The following is a 14175-nucleotide window of genomic DNA, read 5'->3' as shown; positions in this document are numbered from 1 at the left end:
TTTAAGATGATACTTGATTGTATTTATAATATAACGACAGCGCCATAGCTATGGGTAGCTTATGCAAAAATATGCTCTTAAAAGTTCTAAATTATGCTTTTTCTAATTACTATGTTATAGAGTTAATTACTATGTAATAGAGTTAAGAAAATGAAATCCAGTTATAATGAAGAAGCTATTCTATTACAAAACATATTTTAATTTCCGAATGAATGTTTCTTATCTTTTTGTTTTGTTTTAAATCTCGTTTCTTGATCTTATTTAAATAATTTTTATTACTTTAAAAATTTAAGCAATTAAATAAACTGTCCAGTTATTCTAAACAGTGACTAATTATTATAAAAAGGTAGAAGGATGATGTTATGCACTAATGTCGTTTACCGACTTTTTTTTATTTTTTCAATAAGTAAACAATATGCTTTGTTTTGTAGCAAAGCATAAATGATTTGATATCATTCTACGGTTACACTTTCTTCAAGCCCGTAAATTTCAGGCCACGAATGATTTATGCATTTAACAGTAACGTAAGATAATTTTAATGGTTCAACCAACAACTTCTTAGTGGCAATTGTAATCTCTTTTTGGTTTCTTTTTGAAAAGAAGTTTTAATTATTAGTTCCCAGTTTTTCCGTAAAAAAAGAGTTTTTCATATTTTTATTTGCTTTTATCTATTGATATTAAATGCTTTTTTGTTTTTAATGTTAAAACTCTGCAGTCGGCTGCAGCGATAAGTTGACACGTTGCCTTTAACTTTGATGTTTTCCACCAACAACATTTAAAGTTCACAAGATAAATCTTCCCACTTAACTAATTCATTTTCTAATGCAAAGTCATGATATTTAGTGCAGCGCCTTGATGTTATTGTGAGTTGTGTGTATTGTTTTGTATTGTTTTTTGCATTTTTTATTATAGATTAATAATTAATATTTGCATATAGAATGATAAGAAAAACTTTAAACAAGTGTCATAGACTACTTCAAAGGTAATAGTACATCTGTTTGGTTATTTCCAACTTATTGCAACTTATTTCAGTGAGCATGTCATGCTTTATGCTTTCAGCGAAAATCAAGATTGAAGCAAGAACTATTTTTAAGATCTTGAGCCAAATTGTTACAATTCATCTTCACACAACAATGATGTGCAGATGATGTGCCAACTGCAATTCTAACTTCTGAAGACCGTTCAAAAAAAGCTGAAGTAAGGAAGAAAGTTTTAAATAAAAATTAGAAGAAAAAATGCAGACCTCCATAATGTTTCACAGGCCAAATATCAGAGCTTTAAAGATCAGGAGAAAAAATGCAGATCGCCAAAATGTTTCGAAGATCAAATGTCAGTGTTTTAAGATAAGAGAAAGAATCTGCAAAGAAGAAAAAGTTGGAAGAAAAAAAGAAACAGAATTTTTTAACAATTTTAAGATTGAGATGAGTAAAAAGCGTCAGAAAGTGTTTCTCTTAAGTAGGAAACACACTAGTAATACTTTCAGCATAAAAAATAGTGATTAGAGATAGCGCGATCATATAAAAGTTTTGAAATAATACCCGACACTGAAATAGTTCATTTTTTAAAACTGTACTTTTGCAAACAATTAAATAGAGTTCTCATAGCTGCTTGTCACTCAAGTTTATTAGTTCTGAGTTCTTGAGGAATGCATCATTTCTCCCTTGCAGCTTCGTAATTCTTTAAAGAGAAATTCATTTTCCATTCCAGGCAATTCAAATAAGTTTCTCTTCTTTTTGTAAAAAAATCTATGTTTTTTGATTCACCTTTGGTATGTCTAGGTGTATTCGTTTTATCAGGTTAAGCCTTCATTCCTCTGTAAATGAATGTATCATTTCTCGCTGAGTTTGTAAACTCATCTCAGGATCGAAGACAATTTTGTGAACTTCATGTACAGTTTTTAGAATCTGATATTTAAACAAAGAAGTCCTTCAAACTCTTGTGCTACTAGCTTGAACTGAGATCTAGAGAGTCAAACTTCGTTACTGTAAATTGCCTTTATTATCCACTGAGCTTTGTGTACAGTTCTATTGGCTCGATATTTCTTTCCGTTTGGTGCTTTTTGCTCTAAAAAAAATTGACATTAGTTTTGCCAACTCTTAAATAGCTGACCTTGACAAAAAATAGCTACTTTGGTACTTTTATTGACAGTATGGGTGCTTATCAGCTTTTCAAAGGAGACAACACTGTTATGTTCTTGGTTAATTAAAGACCTCTACTCTTATAAAAGTTTAAAGAGAATAGTATCAGGTGCTTCGCTGGGCCCCATACACTCTCTTAAGTCAGCAGCCAACACTAACTTCAAATAAGATTTAACAATTAGGAAAAATAAGACCTGTTTTATTAAGAAAAGTGGAAAGAGAAAGGTTTGTTATTTTTGTTATGTAGAATTTACTTTTTAAAAAATCAGACTTTTTTTAGAACTTTTAATCGAATGCGTCACGAGATTCCAGGTCTGCAAAATTATTTAACTTTAAAGAAATAATTGCGTGTCTGTATTTTGTTCAAATAAATAAAGAAATAATTTCTTTCTGTATCTTGTTTCGTTATAAAAAACTTGGTGTTTTTACTATGGACCAGTACCTAAGTTTTCAATGTATATAACTTTAGAAGATTCTGGACATATTTATTTTCTTTTTTAAACAAAGGAATTATTAAATATTATTCTCAACTGGAGAATGCTGTTAGTTATGTTATTAATAATGAAACAGATTCTAAGCGAGCAAGTTATATTAGACATCAAGTCACCAAAACCAATTGAACGACAAAATTATGGATTAGTTCTCAAAGTTTTTTGTGATGAAACAGTTGCAGCATTACGTGTAAAAATTCCTGAAGCTAAAGATACTGCACTTTTTATTGAAACAGTTGTCAAGTGATGGCTTATTGTCAACAGTAAAACAAAAGGTTTTAATATTAGATTAAATGATATTCGAAGAAAGCCTATTACTTCAGTCAATGATTAGCAAATAGATTTCTTAGAGAACTATATTTCTTATTTTGCTGAAAATTTGAAATGCGTAAATTCAAAATTAAGAGAGAAAAAGTTAACAATGGATACTGTGAGTGCTTTGCAAAAAACTTTTAAAAGATTAGCAAGCTGTGCCAAGTATTTGTTGAATTACGGTGTATCTTACGTATATCTAAGACAAATGCAATCAGATGCACTAGAAAAACAGTTAAATATCAGCAAGGGTCAGGTGGCACATATCTGATAACTGTGCAAAAATGTTATTCGAAAATTTAGAATCGACAAAACTTGTAATTTGATAGACGAGCACCACCACTGTGATAACTGTGAACTTGATGTGTAGTTTGATATGTCAATATGTGAAAATTGTGAGGTTCAGTTGCCATATGAATGCAAAAAAGGGCTTTTATATATTGCAGGTTTTATTGCTTACAAACTTCTGGAATTACATTCAGTTTTAGAAGAAACAGACACCTTTGATATGTTTCAAGAAAATGGATCTTTGATTAGTTCTTTGAACAGGGGAAGACTAAGAGAATCTTCTGACAATTTAGTCTACTTTGTTATTTATTGTTTTTTTATATTTGAAGTGACACTTGTGAATAAAGTTTCACCATTGCTGTGCAAGAGAGGATTAATTGACATTTTTATTAACTGCAATAGTAAATTTCAATTGCTTGTTCGAAGTTTTAAAAAAGTTTGCTGCATTTTAGCAAACATTTCTTTAAACAATTATTGTAAAAAACACTCTGAAGATTTTGTGAAGGAATGTTTAATAAAACAAGCAAAACTTTCAACTTCAAAATAAAATACTTTGAGTTAAAGAAAGTCAAAATAATTTTAATAAAATAAAGTTAACATATTTGTTTGTTTTTATCAAAAAATTTATTATTTGTATTACAAGTGTTAAACAGCTAAAATAAAAATAGTTATAAAAATGAGATTTAGTCATTTTTAGCTAAACTCTTTAAATTTTTATTGTAATTAACTTATTTATAAACGTAAAAAAAATTTCTACAATATTTGTTTCCGAAATATAATCAAAATGTTTTGTTCTAATAAAGCTCTTTATTTGTTTCTGAAGTTTGTTTACAAAAGCAAGGAATAAAAAATAATTTTAACCGTAAAAAAGTTGGCCTTCGCTAATTTTACGGAAAATGAGCTGTTGTGACCTGGTTTGAGAAGGCCTTGAAATTACGGAATGAAAAATCTTATAAAAATAAGACCGAATGATAAAACACGGACGATCTCGAAAAATTTACTTAATAAAGCTTGGTTTCCAATAGTTGTAGGAATGTCGTACAACAGTTGTACAACAACTTTGTTTTATAATGGAAACATTTTCTAGTGTAAGTTGCACAACTTAACGTCGGTTGTACAACAAATTTTATGTTGTACAACTGCGGTTGTGAGTTTTGAAAAAAATCTAACTCTGCAACAGTATTTTGTTTTTTGTGCGAAACGCGCAGCTTATTTTTTTAATGGAAATCACGCAATAACTGTTGTACAACAATAAAGTTTACAAAATATCGCCATTGTGAGGAATTATTTTAACCTTCCCTAAGACACTAATGACTCATTGCTCTCTTTATGAACTTGACGATATTTTTCCCATCTGGCTGCGAATCATACAATTTACAAACTCCACTCCCCTTTTACTCTGTAGTACAACCGCCTCATATTAACACATTGAATACATTAAAACCATACATGCATTAACAACTACATGCATTAACAACTACATACATTAACACCTACACACATTAGCACCTACATACATTAACACCTACACACACGCTAATTGCATCTTGAAGACGTTATTCACAACACCATAATTTACAAAGCATGGCGACGGCTCCATCTTGTGTGTTAGAAAAAATCTCTAATGCAGATTTTATGAACGAAGTTCAAAAGTTTCCAATTTTGTATGACAAGTTTGATAAGGAATTTAAAGACAAATGGAAAAAGAAAAATGCATGGGAAGAAATTGGTCGTCTGTATAACTTATCTGCTAATCAAGCGGAAGAAAAATATAAAAGCATTCGAAGTAGTTATGGAAGGTGGCTGAAATCAAATAGAAATATCCCATCAGGTTCTGGAAGGAATTCAGTTCCACTTCAGTTTCTTCAGCTCGATTGGCTAAATACTTTTATAGAACATCGTGAAACAACATCGAATATTTGTTCAACCTCTGATTCCAGATTAGAAACAACGAATTTGGAGGAAAACGTTGAGGTGGCTTGTGAGCAAGTTGAAAATATTCATCATCCATTGAACAAGGAGCATTTATCTGAAGATGTGACTGAAAAAAACGATTACATAAATTCTTGTGTGCAAGTAGAGTCAAGTGAATCGACAATTCATACTAATAACAAAACTAAAAGAAAAAGAAAAAAATTAGATTCTGATGATTTACTTGACAAAACTTTAGTGAAAACATTAGAAAAGATCAACTCCAGTATTAAAAATCCGACTGAAGAAGAGAAGGATGAAGATTATTTATTTATGAAATCATTAATTCCACAGCTAAAGCGATTAAACAACTATTCCAAAGCCTTGGCTAAAGTTCAAATACAAGCACTTCTTCTCAAATTAAAGTTTCCAGATAAAGATGAAACAATCTAGCATCTCTGTTTAACCTATTAATGTGAATAAAAAATGTAAATATTAGAGTCTAGCTTACTATTTTGTTTAACCAACTAACCGAGGTATAACATAAGTCTTTTATTAACTTTTAAGTAACTATTGGGGCATATCTAAAATTTATAAAAATAAAAAAGTATTGCTTTGTTAAATATATCATATTGTCATTCAAAAGAAAGTTTATTAAAGTATATTACATATACTCTAGTTATTAACTGGATTGTGGCCACATGATTGAACATAGTCCAATTGCCACGAAAGGCTTCCTTTACATGAATTTAAATAATCTTTAAAAGTGTTTCTTATTGCAATTGCATCAAAAACAGATCTATTACTTTTTGATTTTGAGAAATTAAGCAAACATCCTTGAGCTTGTAATTCTTTTCTCCAATCTCCTTGAATAACAATTCCTGAAGTACTTTCACTATCAACAAAACCAGTAGGGATATAATGTGCTCCATCTGTTAAACGCAAATAGTTGTGAAGACAGACAGTAGCCTTTATTATATTTTCCACTTTTGATGGTTTTGCTTTAATTGGAGATTTGTAAATTCTCCATCTAGCAGCTAAAATTCCAAAACTATTTTCAATTGTTCTCCGTGCTCTTGATAAGCGATAATTAAAAACTCTTTGCTGAATAGTAAGGTTTTTACCTGGGTATGGTTTCATTAACCATGGTTTAAGTGCAAATATATCATCTCCAACAAGGACTGGTGGAACTTTAGGATCAGTTTCAGAAATTTCTGGTAAATGAAAATTTCCCTCATTAAATGCTCTACCAAATGTGCTTGCATTTAAAATGGTAGCATCATTATCCCTTCCATAAGCCCCAATGTCAACCATTGTAAAACAATATTTAGCATCACAAATGGCCAATAAAATTATGCTGTAAAATCCTTTTTAGTTGTAAAAAGAAGAACCCGATTTTGCTGGAGCCTCAATGCGTACATGCTTTCCATCAATAGCTCCTATACATTGTGGAAAATTCCAATTCTGATTAAACTCTTTAATGATGTTTTGCCATTCTTTTATGTCATTTGGGGCTCTTAGAAATATTTTTTTGAGAACTTCCCATATAGCACAACAAGTTTCTTCGATTATATTACAAACTGTAGCTCTGCCAACTCGAAAATAAAAGGACTGAGTTTGTTGTGATTCTCCTGTAGCCAGGTATCGAATTGTAATAATTAATCTTTGCGATGGACATATAGACTCTCTACTGGGACAATACTTTTTCGTTAATGAAGATCCAATTAATGACAAAAGGTGTTCAAGTCTGTCAGGAGACATTCTTAAGTATCGATAAAAAAATTCCCTATCAAATAGCATCATTTCTTGCACCAAAGAACTAAACGCACCTTGCTTAACGCGATTTTTAAATAGTTCTCTGACCCAAAACATATGCTTTCTTTTCTTTACGCTTTTTCGGCGTCTTAAAATTAAAAGTGTAACAAAATAAAGATAATTTAGAGTGAGATTTTTTTTTATGACGGCCATTTTTTGTTTGTTTACACTGCTTTTTTTGAAAGTTTTTTGCGCTAATTCAATGTAATGGAAACATTGCGTTGCACAACAATTTAACGCACAACAAACCAAACGAACGTTGCACGATTTTTGTACAACATTTCTACAACTATTGGAAACCAAGCTTAAGTCAAAAAGAAGATCGCCGTGTTGCATCAATCGCATTTCCACTGGTACCTATCTGCTGCATTTCAAAAGCTATTCAATCCAAACTTTGTATTGCAATTTTCACAATACACATTGTTTTCAATCAATCTGCGATGTGCTAACCACTGTAAAGCAGACAAAGACCGCTGAACGCTAAACCCCAGATCCATCAAATGCTAATTTTCTTTTAGCACAACGTCGATTGGTAGAATTTCTTCAAATATTCTTGTTGGATCACTTGGTCTCCCACGAGCAGCATGTTGCATTAGCATCTAATTGAGGATATAGTTGATAATAACATTGTGTTTTGTTTTGTTAACATTTACTTTGATAAAAAGTTGATAAAGAATTTATTATAACAAAAAATTAAACAAGAACGAAATAAAACGTGTTTCACTTGATAAAATATTTTATGTTATATATAAATATAAGATATAGTAATTTAAAATCAAGCGCCCAGCACTTTTTTTATTTTATCCACTTCTAAACTTTATTTCTTTTTTAAAATCATTTATGCGTGCAAACAATTATTTTATTTAAATGCACTTCTTTACTCTCCACCGATTTTTTCAAAGCAAAAAAGTAAAATTATTTTAGGCCGCTTGTAGTTTTACCCGAAAAAGAATCAGTTTTTCGAAAATGTTTTCTACTGAATACTTTTTATTTCCATTTACATATGTTTGTTTAACTATAATCAATACGAATGTAATAAAAATCCGTGATTTCTGTCGATTTTATCTTGAAACTTTCATTGCAAAGTTCAGCACGTGTAAGATCAAATTTTGATGCATCTATAATAATTAAAGCAATTGTCGTTAGTAATCAATACGTGACACCTTTACAGTTTAGTACAGATGATTTATTATACAAAATAATTGTCATTCATAGCTGATCATTTTTTGATTTTTTGGTTTTAGTTTTTCAGGAATCGCGGAATCAAGTGGAACATCTTGTTTGACTATTGGAGCTTTAAGGAACAAAAATAACATTTGGTTAATACGGTCAGAGTAGCAAGAAACACGTGGTAGCAAATTGTCTTTCAATAGGAAAATACTAAGTGTTTTCTTTAACCTTCACAAATCTATGAAAAAGAAAACAAGCTGCAGCTGCAGTGATGTTATCAGAGAGGCGGAAGTGTTTTGGGCAAAGGTTCGAAAACCGATTCGTTAAGATGAAAAAGTCTTTGAAAAACTTCAAAAACACAGCGTAGATTCAAGACAAAGTTTGTTGACTATCTGGACAACTTATTTGACATAACCTATCAAGATGCTTTGCAACTAATCACAGTTTAAAAAGACGAAGGCTTTCTGATTGCACAGCCTGAACCTTGTTTTTTAAAGAAGAGCCTTTGTCATTGAACTCTCAAGACAATTAAAATGCAGGCCGAAGAACTAATTAACAGCACGGGTTGCTAATCACAATTCAAAATTTACAATACAATATTATCAGTTTAAACAATCAAACTTATAGCAATAACAACTACAGCAGGTACAGGCATAGCTGCCGAGGGAAATTTTGGGCCCGGGGAAGTTTTCTTAAAGGGCCCTCATTATGATCAATTACATACCCAGGACCAAAAGAAGCGTGCTCTGGTCATTGAAAATGAAAAATAAAAGTTAATCAAATCTTTTAAAAGTCAAAACTATTTGAATATTTTAAAAATTACTATAAAAAGTTGTTTGTACACACGCGGGGCCCCGGGAATCTTCCCCGTCCACCTACCCCTCTCGGCGGCCATGGGTACAGGGTTATTGACTAAATAATGCTAAATTTGCCAAAACTAAAAAACTTCAAAAGATTAATTTCGCGACCTCTAAATATTCCTCAAGCGTGTTTAAAATATCTGTGAGTGTGTGTGTATGTGTATGTACGTATGTGTGTAAGTGTGTTTTGTGCATGGAAAAACAATAATCCGAAGATGAAGATGTTGTGTTGATAAATAGCACACAAAAAATGACTGTTTTTCACTAATTCTCAATTATTTGTAATGAAAATTTTCGGTCCTTAGTTGACAAATTATTGGAAACTTTTAAATTGGATTGTTGCATCTACAATGAGACCGCAGAATTGGAAATGATGTAGAAAAAGGTATTATCTAGACTGACATCAGTTCTAATCAGAAATATTGTAATAGCTATTTTATTAGCTTGGTAAGTTATAAAATGGGCTTAGAAGAAATTACAAAAGTTTCAAAATTATGTTATCTCATGATTGAGAATAATAATTGAAATAGATTTAGCTTCAAACACGATAAAGGAAAAACTTGTAACATGTTTATATACATATTGAAAATTAAAGGACATATATAAGTATATTTTTATATTTAAAAACTGCCAATAGTTAATAGCAAAAGAAATGGTTGACAACTACGGATTCTAAATCTTTAAAAAAGAATTTTTAGGGGCTAACATCAGCACTGTATCATTAAACCTAATTCAGCACACAGGCAGAATTTCGTTGACAAGTGCCATTTTGCAGCGGACAAAACAAGTGCAACTTTTTTGGTTTGTTTCAGTCAGTATATGGAAGTCAATCAGTCAGTATTATTAAGACAGTTTATCAAAGTGAGTTTTATCAAAGTGTTTTATCGAAGAACATCAATACAAGAAGTGAAATACAACAAGTGTTTCATTACATCAATACAGTCCACATCCAACCAAGACGTTGTGTTCCACAGAGCATTATTGTATCATCACAAGGTAAATGTAACACGGTAAGCCTTGAGAAGCGTGATTATTTACTTTTATCATTTTTATGACTTCAAGTGCAAAAATGGCTCCCGACAGTCTTGGATTGGAACTAAGAAAGAAAATTATTGGCGATTACGTAAGTGGAATGTCACAAAAAAGTATTTGTGATAAATATCGCGTGAAAAAATGGACCGTATCAAGACTATGTTCCAAATATCGTTCTACGGGGAAGTTGGCAGCAGATAACAAAGGTGGAAGACCGCGTTCCACCACTTCTAGAGAGGGTTCTATGATCGTCAGATCCGTCAAGAAGGATCCCTGGATATCATCAGTCGAGATACAAAAGCAATTAGAGCTGCCTGTATCGGACCGAACAATCAGACGACGTGCTGTTGAAGCCGAATTGTTTTCTAGACGCCCTGCAAAGAAACCGCTGATTTCACTAAAAAACCAGAAGAAAAGACTCATGTTTGCTACATCTCATATTGACTGGAATGTGCAGAAATGGCGAACTGTCCTGTTCAGTGATGAATCGAAGTTCAACATCATTGGGAGCGATGGCATTTGCCGTGTACGTCGACCGGCCGGAAAACGCCTCGATTTACGTTACTGCCATAAGACCGTGAAGCATGGTGGAGGCAATGTAATGGTCTGGGGGTGTTTTTCTGCTAACGGTCTAGATCCAATACATCGAAACGATGGAATAATGGACCGTTTCATGTATAAAAATATCCTGAAAGATGTTATGTTACCTCATGCTGAATGGAAAATGCCAATAAAATGGGTTTTTCAGCAAGACAACAATCCGAAACACACTGCAAAAGTAGTCAAGCAGTGGTTTCAAGACAACCACCTATCGGTGATGGATTGGCCGCCTCAATCTCCGGATCTCAACCCTATCAAGAACCTGTGGGAGATTGTCAACCGCAGAATTAATCGTGAAGGTGTTCGTAATATAGATCAAATGTTTGAACAAATCCAAAAGGCCTGGGCAGCGATTCCACAAAGTTTCATTGATCACCTGATCGAATCTATGCCTCGAAGATGCAAGGCTATGATCGAAAACAAAGGATTCGCCACGAAATATTGATAGCAAAATACAGCTTGGTCAACATTTTGTCGAGTTGCACTTGTTTTGTTCAGAATGAAATCAACTTTTTTTAATACTTTTGATTAATATATTAACTTTCGTGTACAAATAATGAACTTTGTGATGAATAAAACTTGAAAAACTTTGTCTCTAAACAGTTACATAGTTATTTCTCTAAATTGAAAAAATGCAGCACTTTTATATAAAGAAACTAAATTAGCATTATTTGGTTGCAAATGTTTTGTCTAATACTGTATGTATGTATATATATATATATATATATATATATATATATATATATATATATATATATATATATATATATATATATATATATATATATATATATATATATATATATATATATTAATATATAGGTCAATAATTTAATTACCAAGTCCCTAATGTCAACATTAACCCTTTAAAATACAATTAATAGCTAAAAAAAAGAACTCAGGTTAGCAAATGAAACAAGAGAGAAACATCACAAGAAAAGAGAGTAGTTTAAAAATAAGGGGACCTTATGTCTTCCTTTATTATGCAACACAGGCGCGGATCGAAGGGGTGGCCATTGTGGCAATGGCCATATAGTTTAAATTTAACGGCAGCCACGTTAGTTTTGGGTTTTTTCGCTTAAGGAATATCCCTAAAAACTAAAATTTGTCTACCGAAATTTATGGATTTTGGCTATGGAGATTCCTGCTATGGCCACAACGTTTTTAATTATACGTTACTGAGGTTTTATTCCATCAATAAATGCTGTGAAAAATGTTAAAATATCAATCTTTTATCGAAATTTCATCTGTGAAAATAAATTTTGGCCACAAAGTTACAAATTCCTGGAACCGCGCCTGCAACATGAAGATAAATAAATTGTTCTTAATTTTTATTATCAAGATTATGAAAATGTATGAATGAAAATAACAGCTAGAGTTTATTCAGTCTTTAAGAACAAAGGTGGTTAGGAAAAATGTATTAAAAAATCTAATGCTGATTGAGAAGTATTTGCAGGATTTAACATATGACAATTATTTATGAATGTTTAAAATAGATTAGTAAAACTATAAGATTATATTATTTTCAGATCCACAGATCTAGGTAGGTACTGTAGTTGAAACATTGAAATACGAAAATTAGGAACATTTTATACCTTTAAGTGTTGAGCCCGAAAAGAGGGCCGTAAAGTATGAGCATAAAACAAAAACAGCAGGTATGAAAGTATTGAATGTATTAATTTCAAAAAAGATCTTTCAAAAACTATTTCGTTCTTTATGATTGCTAGAGGGGAAGAGCTCTAGAATAATAAACAGACTTTTGTTTCTATTTCATGTTGATGATTCTCTCTTAGGTTTGCTATACGTCAGTGGTAAGACAATCACTACTGTCCGTCCTTGTTTTTTGCGCATCTAAAATGTGGTATTGAACAACTTCGAGATCTCCGTTTTCTACTGCGTTATCATTTATAATATTTGAACTTGCCTTTCCAGCCACTTCATTGCATCTTTGATTTGAAAAGACAACTCGAACTTCGGTGTTAGAACGTTGCCAATGTTTGAATGATAAGTAATGATACCTTACTGTTATAAAAACCCAGAACAAATAGAGCATCGCAAGAAAACCAGTGAGCAAAATCAGTCCAAACCCTGTCCAAAATTCGTCGTGGGTATAATATTGCTGAGCACCTTGTATACATAGCCACGAACTTACCATCCCCAATGGAGTTAAAATGAGGAAACATGCTACATCAACTATTATATAACGTCGATCACCGGACATATTGCGTAAAAGAATCCACTAAAAAAATATAGGTTTTTTAATTGCAACTATGAATATTTATAATAAATCTTAACAGCTTGATTAAGCTTGATAAAAAAAAAGTTTTAATCTTCAATGATGAAATTTTTTAAACCTCCCATAATCCTTTTGAACTCATAACTGTACAAAACTCGTAATTACAAAGCTCGCATCTTTTTCTTGCTGTTTGACTTAACCATTTTTCTAAACATGCAGAATGCAAGTAGCCCATTGTTCCTGAGCACAAACATGGAGATAGTAAAGGTTCAGTCGTCTTATTGTCTTGGCATATTCTGCAGTATATCCCGCTACTGTGAGTTGACAAAGTTGAGATTGCAGTTTTGCTACGTTCTTTAACAGAAAAACTTTCCTGCGATGAGTTGGGCTAAAAAAAAGTTTTATCTTAACTATTATATATACAGACTTTAAAAGCATGAAAACATGGTGCACAGAAAATTTACAATCTAATAGTGAGATAGAATTAAAGAGCTCAGTGGAAAAAGTACTTAAGTAACGCTTTTTTAAAAATAAAATGGGAACTGCGTATTGTTTGTTTATTTCCCTTCTATCATAACTGTAACTTTGGTCCGTGGGGAAAAAAAGAGGAAGTGGTTTTGATGTATCAGTCAACAGATGCTATAATGAAATTTGGAAGAATTTTAAACTATGAACTCATTTTTATTCAAACTACAAAATGTAATTAGAGAACTTTTCTACTCAGCCCTTTAATTGTTTTATTCTTTCTTAAAAATTATGCTACATTCTTTCTGTTTTTAATTATCAAAAACGCAAAAAGTAATTTAGTATAAAAGTTTTCCATTATTACCTTCATATTACGACTTTGCCGAAAGCATTTGTTCGTTTAAAGCATCGGTATTTAAAATAGCTAACCTTGCAGTTGTTTTCCATAGTTACCATTTATTTATATCAGTAGCTTCTTAGCATTTCTTAACCAAAAAAAACTCTGGGTTTTTTAAGGAAAAATTTTACTTTAAAAAATTATTTTAACTTTTGCTATTGATTTTAATCAATTGCAATAATATCGCCAGCATTTGTAATGTGAGGAGGGAAAATGAGAAAATTATAAACATAATCTTTAAGTTTTTACCCGACTCAAACCTATAACATTCGAGCGAAGAAAAGAGCGAGTCAACCAAAACACCAGGTGGACTTATATGTTCAATGACATGAAAAATGAATAAGTTCCACCATTAATGTTTAAAACTATTTTCGCAAACACAACTAGAAATACAATTAGTTTAATCAGTAAAGTTCTTGAAAGTTCTGTAGCCATTCTTCTTATGGGAAAGTTCTATGAG

At 31.6% G+C, this 14175-nt stretch overlaps 3 protein-coding genes across 4 annotated transcripts; 1 reads left to right on the top strand and 2 right to left on the bottom strand.

Annotated features, from left to right (window-relative positions):
• Positions 1 to 4682: 4682 nt before the first annotated feature.
• On the top strand, positions 4683 to 5593 carry LOC149892969 (uncharacterized). The gene has a single exon (XM_090087245.1). It carries the CDS (start codon positions 4814 to 4816, stop codon positions 5591 to 5593), a length of 780 nt encoding a protein of 259 aa, XP_089943371.1. The 5' UTR covers positions 4683 to 4813.
• A 918-nt stretch (positions 5594 to 6511) lies between these two features.
• Positions 6512 to 6901, bottom strand: LOC149892968 (uncharacterized). Its single transcript, XM_090087150.1, has one exon. It carries the CDS (start codon positions 6899 to 6901, stop codon positions 6512 to 6514), a length of 390 nt encoding a protein of 129 aa, XP_089943276.1.
• A 5374-nt stretch (positions 6902 to 12275) lies between these two features.
• Positions 12276 to 13962, bottom strand: LOC145187784 (E3 ubiquitin-protein ligase MARCHF2-like). Of its 2 annotated transcripts, none has more exons than XM_090066754.1 (3): positions 13748 to 13962; positions 12972 to 13241; positions 12276 to 12856 (listed from the first exon to the last, which is right to left on the bottom strand). In XM_090066754.1, the coding sequence occupies exons 1-3, from the start codon at positions 13772 to 13774 to the stop codon at positions 12416 to 12418; spliced, it is 738 nt and encodes a 245-aa protein (XP_089922880.1). In that variant the 5' UTR covers positions 13775 to 13962; the 3' UTR covers positions 12276 to 12415. The 2 variants fall into 2 exon arrangements, with proteins under 2 accessions (XP_089922880.1, XP_079920385.2); XM_080064259.2 differs by having other exon boundaries at positions 13683 to 13958.
• Between the last annotated feature and the right edge of the window lie 213 nt (positions 13963 to 14175).

The sequence above is a fragment of the Hydra viridissima genome, unplaced genomic scaffold, assembly GCF_058129835.1.
Source record: "Hydra viridissima isolate aposymbiotic clone 2 unplaced genomic scaffold, HvirCarnegie_v1 scaffold_1, whole genome shotgun sequence".
NCBI classification, from domain to species: Eukaryota; Metazoa; Cnidaria; class Hydrozoa; order Anthoathecata; family Hydridae; genus Hydra; species Hydra viridissima.
Note: the sequence above shows the minus strand (reverse complement) of the source record. Positions and strands in the feature narration are given on the sequence as shown.

What these genes read in the sequence shown, in the direction of transcription:
- LOC149892968 (XM_090087150.1), bottom strand. Translation starts at nt 6,901, where the DNA reads ATGTCTCCTGACAGACTTGAACACCTTTTGTCATTAATTGGATCTTCA.
- LOC145187784 (XM_090066754.1), bottom strand. Translation starts at nt 13,774, where the DNA reads ATGGTAACTATGGAAAACAACTGCAAG. An exon ending in CTATGGAAAACAACTGCAAG is followed by an intron (nt 13,242 to 13,747) that starts GTTAGCTATTTT and finishes ACTTTTTTTTAG; the next exon opens with CCCAACTCATCGCAGGAAAG. An exon ending in GTTCAAAAGGATTATGGGAG is followed by an intron (nt 12,857 to 12,971) that starts GTTTAAAAAATT and finishes ATATTTTTTTAG; the next exon opens with TGGATTCTTTTACGCAATAT.
- LOC149892969 (XM_090087245.1), top strand. Translation starts at nt 4,814, where the DNA reads ATGGCGACGGCTCCATCTTGTGTGTTAGAAAAAATCTCTAATGCAGAT.